The sequence below is a fragment of the Panthera leo genome, chromosome A1, assembly GCF_018350215.1.
Source record: "Panthera leo isolate Ple1 chromosome A1, P.leo_Ple1_pat1.1, whole genome shotgun sequence".
Taxonomy (NCBI): Eukaryota; Metazoa; Chordata; class Mammalia; order Carnivora; family Felidae; genus Panthera; species Panthera leo.
Window position 1 is genome coordinate 139,003,887 of NC_056679.1, and position 14,278 is coordinate 139,018,164.

Sequence of the window (14,278 nt, forward strand, 5' to 3'; positions counted from 1 at the left end):
TGTAAAAACCATCCTTAGCTCATGAGCCATACAAAAACAGGCCATAGGCTGTAGTTTGCCAACTCTTATATTAGACAAGCCTTTTCCTATTTTGCTTTTTGTGTAGTACATTCTAATTTTCTAATCCTGCACAATACCTGGAATTGTCTAGAGACTAGGAAATATTTGTGGACTAACTGCCAGCAATTTTATAGTTTATTCTAAGATACTCAAGAAATAACCAGAGATGGTGGTTTGTATATTACCTTGAATTGCCATGTCTTCCCCACCTGGAGATGTACGTAGCACATTCATTCAGCAGATGACTTTTAAACCCCTCTGCTGTGTGATGTCCCCAGCCATGTGCTGGAAAGCAGGAACCACATTGGGTCACGATCCAACTTGCGCAGGTTCTGCTTTAAAGCTGTGCTATAGTGCAAGGCACCTCTCAACATGGTAGTCCTTCATAGAAACCCTGCATGCTTTAAATATACTGTTAAGCTTGTGATCTGAATTTTTTTTTTTTTCCCAATGGTAGGCTTTTGGGTATTGTTTCAACTGTAAAGAAGGGATCCATAGTCTGGCAAGAGGTTTTTGATGATCACGTGAAGGTGAGAAGTATGAAGACTGCATTTGATTCTGATAATACGAGAGACTTACTATTTTAACATCTTGGAAGGAAGGAACCCTAATGAAGTTGTCCCCAACATTATGGGGAAAGTAGCTTACCTTTCAGTTTAAACTTTTGTTAGGCAATAGCTGTAAACCAAGGCTAGTGCCTCCCTTTCATGTCTCCCATCTTCCTCCCCCCACTATTCTCATTATTTGTCACAAGTTGAAGCACATGAAGTTTTGTTTTGTTTTGTTTTACAAGGGCAGAACATGGGCACCTAGGTGGCTCAGGAGGTTGATCATCCAACTGTTGATTTCAGCCCAGATCATAATCCTGTGGGATTGAGTCCCATGTGGGGTAAAAGTAAAACAACAAAAACAAGGGTAGAACAAACAAGAACAGATGAATCTTTATTGCTACGAAGGTAGCAATAATTGTCAACATATACACTTTTTATTTTCCTTTGGGTAACTGAGAATTTCAAATCCAGCTACTACTATTATCTTTCCAGAAGAGTTAGTGACATCCCCACAGTTCCAAAGTAAGAATAATGGTAGTGTGGGACAAATGGGAGTGAAGCCTTAGTTGATTATACCTATACAGTGTCATATATAGGCAGAAGTTAAATATCCAACCTTAAGGTTGATACTTTTTTTTTTTTTTTTGAGAGAAAGAACAAGAACAGGGGAAGGGCAGAGAGAGAATCCTAAGCTGGCTGCACAGAGCCCGACTTGGGGCTTGAACTCATGAAGCCATGAAATAATGACCTGAGCCAAAACCAAGAGTTGGACGCTTAACCAACTGAGCCACCCAGGTGCCCCAAGACTGATGAAACTTCTAATTTTAAGGCCCTATAGCCAGTAACGTTTGGTATTATGTTTTTCCAGAAGCTTAGGAAGTTATTTTCCTAGCAACATGGGCTGGGACTTTTAATTTCATCTGTAATTGTTGGACCTGATCAATACATATTGCTTATAACTTTAATAGCTTCTGCCAGGTACAATTGTTCAAGTGTGGAAAAATCAAGTATATAGTGAGGAACTACGTGAAGTCACAGCAGCTGGCTTCCCTGTGATCCTTTCTGCTCCTTGGTACTTAGATTGGATTAGTTATGGACAAGATTGGAGAAATTACTATAAAGTGGACCCTCTTCATTTTGATGGTGAGTGAAGCACTTATGATTACCTTGGGTTGTTAGTTTTCTTCCCTTAATCTTCCACTGGGAAATTTTCATCCAGATATTACCTACTCACTATCTGCCCTTTTATGTTTGGTCCTGATATTGTTTACTTGAAAAAAAAAAGGCCCCCAATACATCTTAAAATTTGTGAAAGAAACCATATCCTTGCCTGAATAAAAGAACTTCAAAAGTAGGTTCCTTTATCTCCATTTCCACTGCCGAGCATTGTTACCTTACATTTTAAAGACGCTTGTCCACATTAACCTTGTATCTCTGCTTTTGACTGGCCTTTCCAGTTGTTAAGACACTTAAGGAAGGCTGTAGTCTAGTTCCCTGTATTTCAGGCTGTGTAGTCTTAGGTATACTTAAGGAAGGGGGTCTGAGAGCCTAAAGCTCCACCCCTCTATTCGTCCTACCACCCCCCCCTTCCTAAGAACACTTCTACTTTGTCCAGTTTTTAAAATTTCCTTAAAGAAAAAGAATGGTAGTGTTAAAAAAAAAAAAAAATGTTTCAAATCAGTATGTAAGTCTGTTAGGAATTGACATAATGTAATATCAATTGGGTAGTCTTTTTTAACGAGGTAGATATTGAAGGCAGGAGTGAGCAGTAGTTATTAGTATTCCAACTTGAATTCCTGGCACACTCTTCTTAGGCAACCAAGGGAATAATGGTTCTTGAACCCAAAGCAGCTTGCACAAAACCAAAATAAAGCGATGTGCTAGTATTAAAGATACCAATTTGTAGAAATATGCTAACAAGCATTGTGGGAATTAAGTTTGCTACCTCTTTTTGTGCCAAAACCATGAACTGACCAGGGGACCAGTAATTGCCTGTCACAGGTGGGAGCTGCAACTACTTCATTTACAGCCATTCAATGATTTTAATGTAGGTTCTCAAGAACAGAAAAAACTTGTCATTGGTGGAGAAGCTTGTCTGTGGGGAGAATTTGTGGATGCAACTAACCTTACTCCAAGATTGTGGTAAGGAATTTTAAGTGATAAATTTGAATTCAAGTGCCTTATTTTTCCTTCTCCATCCAAGTAGGGAAGTACTAGAAATTTCAGAACACATAAATTTAAACTGCTTTGGGGGACATGTGATTTAACTTACAGGCCTCGGGCAAGTGCCGTTGGTGAAAGACTCTGGAGTCCAGAAAACATCACAAGTGTAGGGGATGCCTACAACAGACTGACAGTTCACCGCTGCAGAATGGTCAGGTACAGCATTTTGAAAGTTAGGACATTACCAAGTCCAGGATGGTTAACTTTGTTTTCTATAAAAAGAACTGTATGTCATCTAACAAGTAGTGATTTACTTAGAAACTGGGAATTGATTTTTGTACAGAATTATGCCCAAAAGGAGAAAAGATTATTTGAACTTTTTCTTTAAGAGGCACCTGGGTGGCTCAGTTGGTTAAGCACACCGACTTCACAGTCTCACGGTGCATGAGTTCGAGCCCAACGCTGGGCTTTCTGCTGTCAGCACAAAGCCAGCTTCAGATCCTCGGTCTCCCTTTGCCCCTCCCCCACTCAGGCTCTCAAAGAACTTAGTTTATTATTAAGATGCATTATGTCAATCTAAAACCTAATTCATACTTTGTTCTATAGACGGGGAATATCGGCAGAACCTCTTTTTACTGGATATTGTGACTATGAATACAAAACATAAAAATGAGCCTGGACAAAACCTACAGCAATCTGTACTACAATCAACTTGATTTTGAAATCATGGAAATTAAGATTTGGTGCATTGTTTTAAATAAAAGATGTATCTTTTTTTAAAATGGGACCTCTGATTATAGAATGGGCAACTCCAGTACCACTGTCAGTTTAGTTAGTTCAGTAAAGCAATAAAAATTCTTCTTACTGAAACTGCAGTTGATAGGGGCTCCGGAGTCTCAAAGTACTTGGGTCAAGCCACTTCACCGGCCGAGCAGTACAGTTTGGTCTTGAGGATTCATGGCTTCATAATTAGATAGTTCTAAGGCAAAAGTAGCTGAGCCTGATGTTAGCGTTCGAAGCACAGTTGAGTAACCCTAGTCAAAATAATTGAAGTCAGTTGTCAAATTTAAGCCTCAAGTATCTCTTCCTGCTGCTAATCTTTTCATCATTATCAGGAAAGGTGAAAATGAGACTCACGTGAGTTCTCATTGAACCATTTTGTCAGGAAATACTAGACAAATATTGTGGAGGTTAAGTAAATAATGTGGGTACGTTTCACAAGTATTCCCTAGTCTCAGCATTTAGGAAGAGAAGCGTGGAGAATGGTAATGACCCCACCTACCTGTGGTAATTCCTTAGATTCCCATAACAGTTCAAAGTCCTGATTGTCTACTTTTGTTCAGCATAAATATCCCCAGTATTCTTTTCAGTAACTAAGTACCTACCATAATTTCTGCTAGGGGAACAAATCCAGTAATAATTTTGTTTTCCTGACGAGTCTGGATTTCCTGAATGGTCCCTCTTCTTTGTGCCAGATCTGCCAGGACAAGGCTGAGGTAATCTCTAGTGACTGTAACCTCGAGCTTCATCAGGGGCTCTAAAACTTGCTTATCAGCCTTCTTCAGAGCCTAAAGAAATTCAAGAATGTTAACTCCCCTTTCCTTATTGGAAATCAAATTTCTGTTAAAAAAGATTCGTAAATTCTGCCCATCCTTGTAAGCCTGGAGCTCTTTTTATAAGCTATCAGGTACATGGCAAGGGGCTGCTTAATAAAGCTTAATTACACAATCTAAGAACACGTGGCCAGAGACAGTGCAAAGAAAAAAAATGGTTTTCCCCTTTCAATCAAAGACTTACATCTTATTTGTTGAAACCACGTGTTTAGTTCCTGATGCCTATTACAGTTACAGTCCATAGCAGGACTAATCCAGAAATGTACTACAGTAAGGTTAACAGAAACACAGTCAACAAGGCAAGAAGAATAAGCACATAAGTAAAACGCAAACCGAACAGAAGCCAACACATAGGGCAAGTACTGGAAGAAAACGGAGGAAGTAGCAGCAACATAAGCTGTATTGGGGTCCCAGTCTTTCAGGGTATCACTACGTCAGACAAACTGGTACGGCAAATGCAAGCACTATAAGTACTGGTGGGTCAGATTTAAAACGCTATCCTACTGGGCTGCCTGGGTGGCTCAGCCCGTTAAGTGTCTGGAACTTGGTTTTCCCCTCAGGTCATGATCTCGTGGTTGGTGGGGTCGGGCTCCACACTGACAGCACGGGGCCTGTGTGGGATTCTCTCTCTCAAAAATAAATAAACCTCAAAAAATAATCAAAAAGCTATCCTGCTAGAGCCTGCTAGAATTCAAAAGTAATAAAAGTCTGATTTAGTCTAAGCCTCTCGTTACTAGGTGGGATGTAACAGAGATCTACAGCGGAAACTTTGCACGAGGGGGCTCTGGAATGTGCCCTCACCTTTACCCAGGTGCAGCGGGTCATCACTCTGTTCGATGCTCCACCACCACCCACTGATTCTTATTACTTAAGGCCTTAGAGGGGACATTAACACTGGCTGTATTGTCAAGTAAGGGCTCTGGGCCTCGAATTCTTTTGTTCCTGATACGTCACCACCTTCCCATCCTCTCCTGCCCTTTACCTGCACAATCATGAAAAATGGCCAGATAAGTAAAACCAAGAGTATATGCCCATTATCATCGAAATTTCAAAACACACAGCACACCTCTCTTTTTGCAATTCTTACCAAGAGCTTTGTACCACTTCACATAATGTCTTACAGAACAAAATAACAGAGTGGGAGAAGGTAAAAATGAAAACACTAAAAGCAAGCAAAGAATTGAATAATTTGGATTGAGGGTACAGACTATAGTCTCTATGTGCTTGAGCCTTGTACCCACTGCCCCCCCCCCCCCCTCACTCTGGAACAGTTTCTAAATATCCCACAGCAATCCAAGATAACCTTATCATTTCCTTTTGCAAACATTCTTGGGTGCTCTTTCCTATTTCTGTTGAGGACATCATAATATTCATTTCACCTGGACATGCATCTCTAACTTCCATTTCTCCAAGTAGCTTTAAGATTTCCATTCCTATTGTCAGTATCCTAATTCAGACCCAGTCCATTCCCTGTCCTGGATTATCTGTTGCCTACTTCTAGTTCCTCCTGTATTCCAGTGATTATAATGCCCTCCTCAAAAACTTTAAATTTTTCACCACTGTTCTCAAAACAAACCTCAAACTCCTCAGGGTAGTTTTTAAAGGTTTCTCTATAGTCTGATTCCATTTTTCTAACACTGTCTTTCACTACTACTCTGCCTTCATCTGAGAGTACAGCTAAAGGGACTTCAATCTTCCCCTGTCTGGAATGCCCCTGTGTCCAACTACCAAAATCCACAGCTCAGATATTCCTTCCAATAATACTAATTCCCCACTTCTCCATTTTTATGACCCCCAGTCTGCTCTAATATTTTGGCTATTTGGCCATATTTAATTACCTTGTAAAATCATAACCTCCTTTAGGTGAGGACAAACATCCATATTCCATTTATGTCCATCGCAGTGCACAGTAAGCTCAACAAAGAAGGCTCAATAAATACAGGAGGCATCATTAACTTACCAGATAATACTTCTAACTATATGCTTAGGCAAACTATATAAAAAAAATTTTATTTTTGAGAGCTAGACAGAGCATGAGCAGGGGAAGGCAGAAGAGAGGGAGATACAGAATCCGAAACAGGTTCCAGGCTCCGAGCTGTTAGCACAGAGCCCGACGTGCGGCTTCAACTCACGAACCATGAGATCATGACCTGAGCTGAAGTCAGACACTAAACCAACTGACCCACCCAGGCACCCCAGCAAACAATATTTAAATAATACTTTTTGAATGTATAAATTTTTTTTAATAAAAATTAAATGAAATCATATGAAAGGACCATTAAGTTGTACCTTCTTAAGTCAGCGACTTCGGGTATTCACATTAACTTTGTAATTCTAGATTCAGTTAAGACCACAGAAAATCAAGTTTCAGACACAGTCCAAAATTTCAGAAAATGGTTTTTAAAAGCAAGTGTTTTACTGCAAATCAGTCACTTATAAAACTGTAGTAGTCCAATGCTGAGAAGAATGCATGGAATCAACATTTGGCACACTAAGATCCTGTGAGTTAAATCAGCTCTGGTAGATTACTGAGGCAAGACACTCAAAGAAATAATGGGAGGTAAGTAACAGTTCCAAGACTAGACTGCTTGATGCGTTGATAAAGTTAGGTGCTTATCTGGATTATTAGTTAGTCTTACCTGATTTTTTTTTTTTTTTTGAGAGAGAGAGAGAGCATAAGCAGGTGAAGTTCAGGCAGAGAGAGGGGGAGAGAGAATCTTAAGAAGCAGTTTCCATGTTCAGCCAGTAGCCCAATGCGGGAGGGGCTTAATCTCATGACCCTGAGATCATGACCTGAGCCAAAATCAAGAGTAGGACCCTTAACAGACTGAGCCAACCAGGCTCCCTGCGACTTAATCTGATTTCAATGATCTTTGATTACGGTAATCTTATTCAAAAAAACATGAACTCAAAACTGAAACTAGTATTACATCTTCAATGTCCTTTACAGTCCATCTTGGGCCAGGATACCCCCAAAATGTCCCCTAATTAAACAACAAAGCTCACCTCTAACAGCTGTGTATCTGAGATGGGGAAACCAAAAATGCCAGTTAAGGAAACCTGCCTCTTTGCTAAAATCAGAGAATATTTCCCGGCAGTCTGTATTAAGCAGTAACTTCCTAGGTCCTCTAACAGATATAACCCTGGTGATCAAGAAATCAGAGACTGTCCAGGGTAAAAACTCTTGCTGACTCTAAGGCACAGATGGCATCAATACAAGTGTGAGGCACGGCAAAGCACAGATGTCTGTGGAGCAATGGCACACTGCTATCAGGACAGTCACCCTAAAGCAAAAAGGAGAACTACAGGATATTCTCTACCTTTTGTATGCATCTGGAGACACAGGCAGAAATCATAGTTGTGGAGGTACCAGGATGAATTATCAGTGAATGTACAGCAACTGCCACATCTTGGACTGGGGATCCAAGCAATGGTCCTAGGTAGGGGAAAAAACTTAGGTTAGCACTCAATATGCAGTGAGGAGTAACGACAGGGAGAGGACTTCCAGTTTCTACTTCCTTTAGGCAGCTTAGAAGTCACCACTCTGTCCCAACAAGTATAAAGTAGAACAGACTGAATAATAAGCAACCCCTCCTAGAGCCATAAGAGAGAAGACAAAGGACAAACCACTGCCCCCAAAACCAGAGAGGCAGGCGAACAAAGGAAGTCACAGCTTCCTGGAGCAGAGGCTCACTAGCCCAGGAACCAGTGCCACAGCAGGAAAACCTCAACTATAGAGAAGTCTGGGAGTTATAAACTTCAGGGGGACACAGTCATAAATCATAAGGGGGCCCCCATAATTTTTTGAGATGTACCTCCCGGAGCTCGAGCAGGTTCTTCCTGTAAGTATCAGAGAAAAATCTCTCTGTACTTCTGACAGAGGGGAAAAGAAACCATTCTGAAATACTCCAGAGCACTCTGTTCTTACAAAGGCCTGCTCTCAGGGGAAACTAGTTAACTAGAGCCTAAGAAGCAGGGGCATTAGCAGGACCTGACTTGGGTGAAATACCTAACTCCAGGCCACCCTAGCCATCCTGTCCAACCTGAGGCTAGTGAAAAAAAACAAAAAAACACTTGTGTGGTTCCCCGTCCAGAGGCATGGGCTCACTATAAGCCCATGGATTAGAATGCTTCCTTTCCCCCAACACGTGACTTCCACATTACTACACACCATGTTTACAGCAGTTCCTTTTACCCAGTACATCATGTTACGCCATCAAGAAGAAATTACAAGGCATATTAAAAAGCAAAAGCACAATATGAATACAGAACAAGCATCAGAACCAGACATGGTAAGTATGTTGGAATGATCATATCACATGACTGATATATGCTAAAGACTCTGATAAAGTAAACCACATGCAAGAACAGACGGAAGTCCTAAGAAGAACCAAAAAGAAATGCTTGAAATAAAAAATAACAGTGAAATAAATGAATTATCTCTGATAGGCTTACAAGTAGACTGGACACAGCTGAAGAAAGTGTATCTGAGTTAGAAACTATTCATAGAAACCCCAAAACAGAAGAACAAAGTGAAGACTGGTAAAAAAACAAAAACAAAAACAAAAACAAAAACCCCACCAGAATATCTAAGGATCATGGGACAATGGAAACAGGTCTAACATACACATAATGGGAAGAGTAGTGAGAAAACATTACCTAGTTAGAAATAATGTATAATATTAGGAGTGACTAAGTGGTTGATTATACTAAGCTTACCTTTACTTGAGTACCTTACCTTGGAGGCATGCACTGTGAATCCCATTTTCAATGGCCTCTTGGGAAGCCGTCGGAAGGTCTTCACTGACACTTCCAGCATACTCGATAACTGGCATAACAGAGGCTGTTTCAACTGGTTTTACTTCCAGTTCTACAGTCACAAGATGCCGTTTGTCTCCTAATGTTCTATCTAAGGTATCTGTAAACAAATAGAATATAATACCTTAGAGATTTGCTCTGGAAAGGTATTAAGGTACCACAACTGGAAAAACTGCAGTCAACAAACTCAAAGTCTCATAGAAGATAAAGTGGGAAAAAATATTACGTGGTACTAAATACAGCATAAAGATGTGGGAGTAAAAAGTTCTATCACGAAAGCATTTGCTTCTGTGTTTATCAATGTAAAAACCAGCTCTCAATCACTTAATATTACTGCAAGGTTAAGATGTGTTGAGGCAGATGATCCCACAAGTTTTGACATGTAGATCACACATTTAAATTTTTTCAAATATCTTATGTGACTGAAATTCTTTTAATTATAAAATTTTTATTTAACAGTAAAACAGTACAAAGGGTTATCTAATGAAATTAAAAAGCTATTTTAACTCTACTAACCAACAAATTGTTAAATTTCATATTCTTCCAATGTTTTATGCATTTATGATTTCTCAAAATAGTGACTTTTTAAAGATTGAAAGCAGTATCTCTCATTTGCTAACAACCAACAGCAGTCACCAATCTCCATCATTACTAAAACAAAACTATGTTGTATTTTTGTTAGTGACCATGTAATAGAGTGATGTATCACCTAAATTAAAACTTAAGAATTATAGTCTACAATTTCTCTTTATAATCTAAAAATAAAGAACTTATGAAACCTAAAAACTACTCAGAAATAGACCATTACCAGTAGTAACCTACAAGCCTTCCAAAGCCATCACTATCATGATATAATCACTCATTCCTATGAGTTTCCTTAGTTATGTTACATATGCATGTATTCCTAAACAATATAGTTCACTCTGTGTTTTGAATTTGTTATTATGTATTCTGCAACATGCTTCTTTTGCTTATCTGTGGGTCCTCTGGGCTGATGCATATGGATGTAATTCATTCTTTTTCACAGCTGTTTAATATTCTGTTGTATGAACACAATACCGTTTACACACTCTCTGTCCATAAATATTTGGGGTGGTTTTTTCTATTCAGAAGTGGTTATTATTATTATGTTATTCTGAACATTCTTATATCCATCTCTCAGTGCACATGTATAAGAGTTTCTCTAGGGCATGTGAGAAGTGCTAAGTAGTAAAGTCTGCACACAGTTGGCTTCACAAGGAAGTTGCCAAATTGTTTTCATAGTGGTTACATAATTTACACTCCCACCCTAAGTTTTTAGGAGTTTCCATTGCTCAACATCTCACCAACACTTGATGCTGTCTGATTTAATCCCTGCCAATTTTGTTGGTGTAAAATATCTCATAACTTGCATGACCCTAATCATTACTGGTATGAAGAATCTTTTAATATGTTCATGAGCCCTCTGGATATCCTTTTTGTGAAATATCTCTACACGAAGGGCTTATTGTACCCCATGACCACCACTGAAAAGTACGTTTGTTTGATGAGGGCTCATCATTTATTTGATGTATTGAGTGGTACAGGAATAGGGCTGGGTTTAAAACAAAATAGAACAAAATCCTAAAGAGACACAAAAATACACACAAAACCTATGCCCACTGATGGAAGACGCTAGTGAGTATGAACCTTGCTTTATGCAACTACATTGAAAGATTTGGAAAAGAGATCCTGGAGAGAGAGAAAAGCACAGCAAATTCTAAATGTTTTATTTTACCTGTGGCACGAACTGCATTTAGAATAGTCTCTCGGTATGCCACCTGGAGAGGCCCTAGATAGGTTTCCAATCCATATTCTCTCTTGATTCGGTCATGAATAATCTCAATATGTAACTCCCCCATACCACATAAGACAGTCTGGTTAAAACAGGAAGAAAATAAAACCAAGATCAAAGAAAAAATGTTTATCACAAAATACTATATAAAGGCATTATATCAATATATGTTATTTTTCATTAATTACAAACTTGTAATTTGTAATTACAAATTACAAATTACAAAATTACAAACAAAAAAAATATGCAACTTTTTTTTTTTGGTTCTTCCTCAAAACATTTTTGTTTTTTTCTGAGTGGAATAATAGGTCGATTAAAAGTAAATTTCTAGGCTATTCTGTCTTTATTACATGACAGTTTAATTAGGTAAGTAGCATCTAGCCAGGACTATATTCCCAACCATATAGCTTAGTTCTGGCCAATGAAACATGAGTGTAACTGATGTTGGCAACTTCTGGGTTATACCTTTAAAGAAAGGATAAAGCCCTTGTCTTAATGAAAATGTAAGCAACTGTCTTAAGGATGAAAGTGACATCTTGGCAACTTCTGGGTTATACCTTTAAAGAAAGGATAAAGCCCTTGTCTTAATGAAAATGTAAGCAACTGTCTTAAGGATGAAAGTGACATCTTGTTATTTGGGGGGTGAAGAGGATAATCTTTTCCCCAAATATTCCCAACCACATTGGCATTTATTTCCCAATCATCCTGGGCCCCTTACAGTATTGTGACTAGTTAAATTTTTCAGACTAGCTTGGACCTTTATTTGGCAGTGAAATTATCTTTTATCTTTGATCTTTCATTGTTACTTAGGGCCCTTGTTAGAACAAGCCAAATTTTTATCAAAACCAATCAAGACATGCTTTAAAAAAATTTTTTTTTTACAACACTAGTTATTCCTTAAGGTGTTTGTGTATGAAAGAGTATAGTGCAAGGAATCCATATTTGCTCAGTCTTATTCATATGCCATCTAGGTAGTAAAGAATTAACTGCACCCAAAAAGAGGTATGGCCCTTACCCTCAGCTACTAGTAGGTAATCTCTAGGCCAGAATGCTGCCTGATGGAAGTGTCTTTACTCGTCTGGGGGATTTTGTCCACCAGACAGTGTAACAATGTGATTTATGATGTGCGCTTCAGAATAGCCTTATCTGTTCCGACCTGGAAAGTCAAGGTAACAGCCTCAACTTATAGGAGGTCCTGGAAACTAAAGGTCAACCACATTAGCAGTATGTAATCAAGCCTTAATAAAAACTCTGGAGGGGTGGGGTGAGCCTCCCTGACTGGCAATACCCTTTACCAAAAGGGTTAATACATCCCTGAAGATGAAGGAAGATAATGCATTTAGAACTCTCCCAGATTTTGCCCTATTTGTTTCTTCCTTTGGCTGGTTCTAATTTTATCCTTCCGCTGTAATAGAGCTGTAATTATAAGGAACAAACAAAAGGATTATTTTGTTTCAATTGCTGTACTTTAAAGTTAAAGTAGTGAATTTGGAAAAAGCAAGTTGTAGAATAATACAAAAAGAAAGACTTGTTATATATCTGTATATATCTCTGGAAAAAATAAACTGTGGTTTATAACATAGCACAGCGTAAGACATTTGGGAAAGTGTGAAAGTCTATTCACATTTTCACAGTTGTTTACCTGCGTAAATTAAGATGGAAAAAAGGGACACCTTAATTCTGTACTCTGAACCCGTGTGTGTTATTTGCCATTTTTTAAAAAAAGTATGTATTGGCATTTTTAAATGAAAGTTTTTCAAAATAAAAAAAAAAGTTTAAGTGCTTGTTCCTGTCTCCTTCAGTATTAAACTAAATTACTACCTCATTTAGCTGGCATTTGGGAAATAAAATACTTCATAGTTTTCAGATTAACTAAATCCTTAGTTTATCCTTAAATTTATAATCTAATCTTCTAAAGGAACTTGTTCTAAAATCTTACACAAACTTTACCCTGCCTTCCTAAAAAGACACAATTAACATGTGTTCTTCTGCTGTAATGTAATATCCACAAACTTCTTACCACCTACTTTACAGCTCTACTTCCTCCCACAGTGTTAGGTTGTTAGCCATCACTTCTCCCCCCACCTTATATGTAACTGACAAGAAAAGCACCTTTGCATCCTCCCTTTAGTATGCCGTGTTTATAAGCCTTAGGAGCATAAGAAGCTCAAGGCTTTGTCTTGGGGTTGAACTTTATTTCAAAGTTTCACAAAAGGCTGTCTTCTGGAAAACTGAAATGACAGTGGTCTTTATGTGCTCACTTTGGCAGCCCATATACTAAAACTGGGACGATACAGAGATCAGCATGGCCCCTGTGTGAGGGTGACACGCAAATTTGCAAAGCTTCCATGTTAAAAAAAACTAAAAAGTGGTTTAAAGAAGTGAGGCGTAATTAATTATATTGAGGAAGTAAGGAAAATTTTTCTGTCTGTCTAGTTTGACAGTCAACCTGATAATCAGAAATTTGTATTATCGGAGAACCAAAAGAGAAGGTTTTTTCTTTCGGGGGCATAGACCAATCTGTTTTAGATATATGCATTTAAATACAGAAACACATACACACACAAATACTACTACTGAAAGATTTCTGGAAGTAAAGTTGTAATAAAATGTGAACCTGTCCAGAATCAGCATCTAGCTTCACTTTCAAACTGGGATCTTCACGTTGAAGGCATTTCAATGCATAATCCAAATCTAGGGGATAAACAGTAAATGTTATCTTTACATTTCATCTTTTAGATAATGTAACATATGTTCTAGTGGGGGAAAAAATGAGCAAGCAAATTTTCAAAAAGAACGTTTCAAACAGCATCAATGCTTTGTAGTGAATGAAACGAGGTGATAAGATAGTGATGGGAAGTTATTTAAGATTGAATGATCTGGAAGGGTCTCCCCAAGGTAAGTTAGATCAAGACACAAATAAAGAATGGCCATATATGCAAAATCCTGAAGAAACAGAATACCAGAGAAAATGCCTGTGCAAGAAATGGTTTGCTGTTAGAAAAATAACAAGATGGTAGCTGGCTATTAGCAGGTAATCACATCATGTAAGGGCTTGTAGGCCAGGCTGCAGAATTTGAATTTGCACTGGGAAGCCACTAACATCATCTGATTGTGTTTCACAAAGATCTAGGAGAAGACAAGAAAGCAAAATGCCTTCAGAAAGAGAAGCAATGAGAAACTGGCAAAGGAAACTAAATTACACCATGAATAAAGAGATGCTAATGTGATCACTCTGTGATGAATTATCACACCCAATG

General features: G+C 38.5%; 2 protein-coding genes and 1 non-coding gene across 11 annotated transcripts in view; 2 read left to right on the forward strand and 1 right to left on the reverse strand.

The window, feature by feature from the left end:
* HEXB (hexosaminidase subunit beta) overlaps nucleotides 1-3,582 on the forward strand; it is a 74,402-nt gene extending 70,820 nt beyond the window's left edge. The window contains exons 12-16 of the mRNA XM_042955878.1: nucleotides 518-590; nucleotides 1,580-1,754; nucleotides 2,663-2,753; nucleotides 2,886-2,990; nucleotides 3,381-3,582. Coding sequence (XP_042811812.1) covers nucleotides 518-590; nucleotides 1,580-1,754; nucleotides 2,663-2,753; nucleotides 2,886-2,990; nucleotides 3,381-3,441 — 505 coding nt within the window. The 3' untranslated portion in view covers nucleotides 3,442-3,582. The remainder of the gene's footprint in view (nucleotides 1-517; nucleotides 591-1,579; nucleotides 1,755-2,662; nucleotides 2,754-2,885; nucleotides 2,991-3,380) is intronic.
* The window catches only part of GFM2 (GTP dependent ribosome recycling factor mitochondrial 2), a 78,932-nt gene that overhangs the window by 15,850 nt on the left and 48,804 nt on the right, over nucleotides 1-14,278 (reverse strand). For 5 of the 9 annotated variants that reach the window (XM_042941012.1, XM_042941002.1, XM_042940968.1 and 2 more), the window contains 6 exons: nucleotides 13,636-13,712; nucleotides 10,962-11,100; nucleotides 9,126-9,305; nucleotides 7,708-7,823; nucleotides 4,160-4,342; nucleotides 3,523-3,808 (listed from right to left, as the gene is read on the reverse strand). In XM_042941012.1, coding sequence (XP_042796946.1) covers nucleotides 3,695-3,808; nucleotides 4,160-4,342; nucleotides 7,708-7,823; nucleotides 9,126-9,305; nucleotides 10,962-11,100; nucleotides 13,636-13,712 — 809 coding nt within the window. In that variant the 3' untranslated portion in view covers nucleotides 3,523-3,694. Of the gene's footprint in view, nucleotides 1-3,522; nucleotides 3,809-4,159; nucleotides 4,343-7,707; nucleotides 7,824-9,125; nucleotides 9,306-10,961; nucleotides 11,101-13,635; nucleotides 13,713-14,278 lie in introns of those variants that run through there. The other 4 variants (XR_006203326.1, XR_006203324.1, XR_006203320.1 and 1 more) reach the window with 1 other exon arrangement.
* Nucleotides 13,272-13,375, forward strand: LOC122202730. The gene has a single exon (XR_006194851.1). It is a non-coding gene; the product is annotated as a U6 spliceosomal RNA (small nuclear RNA).